The sequence below is a fragment of the Lucilia cuprina genome, chromosome 6 (genome assembly GCF_022045245.1).
Source record: "Lucilia cuprina isolate Lc7/37 chromosome 6, ASM2204524v1, whole genome shotgun sequence".
In the NCBI taxonomy this organism is placed as follows: domain Eukaryota; kingdom Metazoa; phylum Arthropoda; class Insecta; order Diptera; family Calliphoridae; genus Lucilia; species Lucilia cuprina.
The window spans coordinates 7390074-7391413 of record NC_060954.1 but is presented as its reverse complement, the minus strand read 5'-3'; the positions used below and the strand labels follow the sequence as shown (position 1 = coordinate 7391413).

Below are 1340 nucleotides of genomic sequence, written 5' to 3'. Positions count from 1 at the left end.
CTATCTATCTATCTATCTATCTATCTATCTATCTATCTATTTTTCTTTCTATATATTCATTTACAAGCTGATGTCTTTTCTATCTCACCTGTAATGTATCAGATGTTGGTCCGCCCACCTTCAAGGCGCCCCATCCTGTTACTGTACCCGTTTCTCCCTTAAATGATTTACCCGGTGTAGGCATACAAACAGGATGCATTAACTCCGTCATCTCTACCGGTTCATCCAATTTAATAATGGCAATATCATTATCATAAGTTCTAGCATTATATTTAGGATGTGTTATTATCTCTGCCACTTTACGATCAATCTTCAAGAAGTGAGACATTTTACGATCGTGTTCCAAAAGACGTACACTTATACGTTCTTTGCGAAAACCGTAAACACAATGAGAGGCTGTGATTAAAAATTGATCATTAATGAGAGTGGCTGCACAATAGAAACGTCCTCCGTACAGTAACATAGACATCCAGGGATATTGATGGACTTCGGTTTCTTGACCACCTACAATACGTTTCTGGGTATTTGCAATACCACAGGTACAGTCAGTACAATTACGAGGAGGAGTTAGATCGGGTGGTGTTATGGGGGTAGTAGGAGGCATAACGGGTGTGGGTGTAGGAGAAGGTTTTGGTGTAGTCGTTGTGGTAGTTGGGCTGGTAGTTGGTGCTGCGGTAGGTTGCGGTGATGGTGCAGGTGTAGATGTGGCTGTTAGATCAGGCTGACTGGTAGTCTTCTCAGGAATTGCTGTCGTAGATGGTTGTGCTGGTGTTGCGGGAGTTGTGGTGCTAGTTACTGTACCCGTAAAAGTCGCCGTTAAATTTGATAAATTTGGCCTTTGTGGCAGCAGAGATAGAACCCATTGCACAAAGGTATTTTGTGATTGTCTAAGGCTTTGTTCTTGTTCTTCATTGATAGGTGTAGTTTTTTGGCGTATCGCCTGAGCTGAAGCTAATATCAATAGCACTGTTAATAGCAGTGCTAGATGTTTAGTATGTATTAGCATTTTAGTTATTAAAAACTTTTTAACGTTTTAAATAAACCGTTTAATAGCGTTCGCGTTTGAAAACCGACTGTCACGGCTTGAATTGACTTTAGTGTCAGGGAGCTGAAAAACTGTATTTTCTTTTTGGCTTCTTTCACTTTAATTAAAATGTAAAATAAAAAGACATTACGTAGCGAAGCTCTCGCACTCTCTTTCTCTTATCAAAATACACCATTTCCCGCCGGAATAAAATTATGTCTATGGTCTAGTATATATTTCATTGTATAGTCTAGTTTATAGCTTAGTCTAATTTAGCCTTTAGTCTGGTATAGTCTAGTGTAAAGTGTGGTATAGT

The 1340-nt window shown here is 39.3% G+C and overlaps 1 protein-coding gene across 1 annotated transcript; it reads right to left on the bottom strand.

The window, feature by feature from the left end:
- Positions 1 to 50: 50 nt before the first annotated feature.
- On the bottom strand, positions 51 to 1091 carry LOC111684257 (serine proteinase stubble-like). Its single transcript, XM_046954330.1, has one exon. It carries the CDS (start codon positions 1004 to 1006, stop codon positions 80 to 82), a length of 927 nt encoding a protein of 308 aa, XP_046810286.1. The 5' UTR covers positions 1007 to 1091; the 3' UTR covers positions 51 to 79.
- Positions 1092 to 1340: the final 249 nt, after the last annotated feature.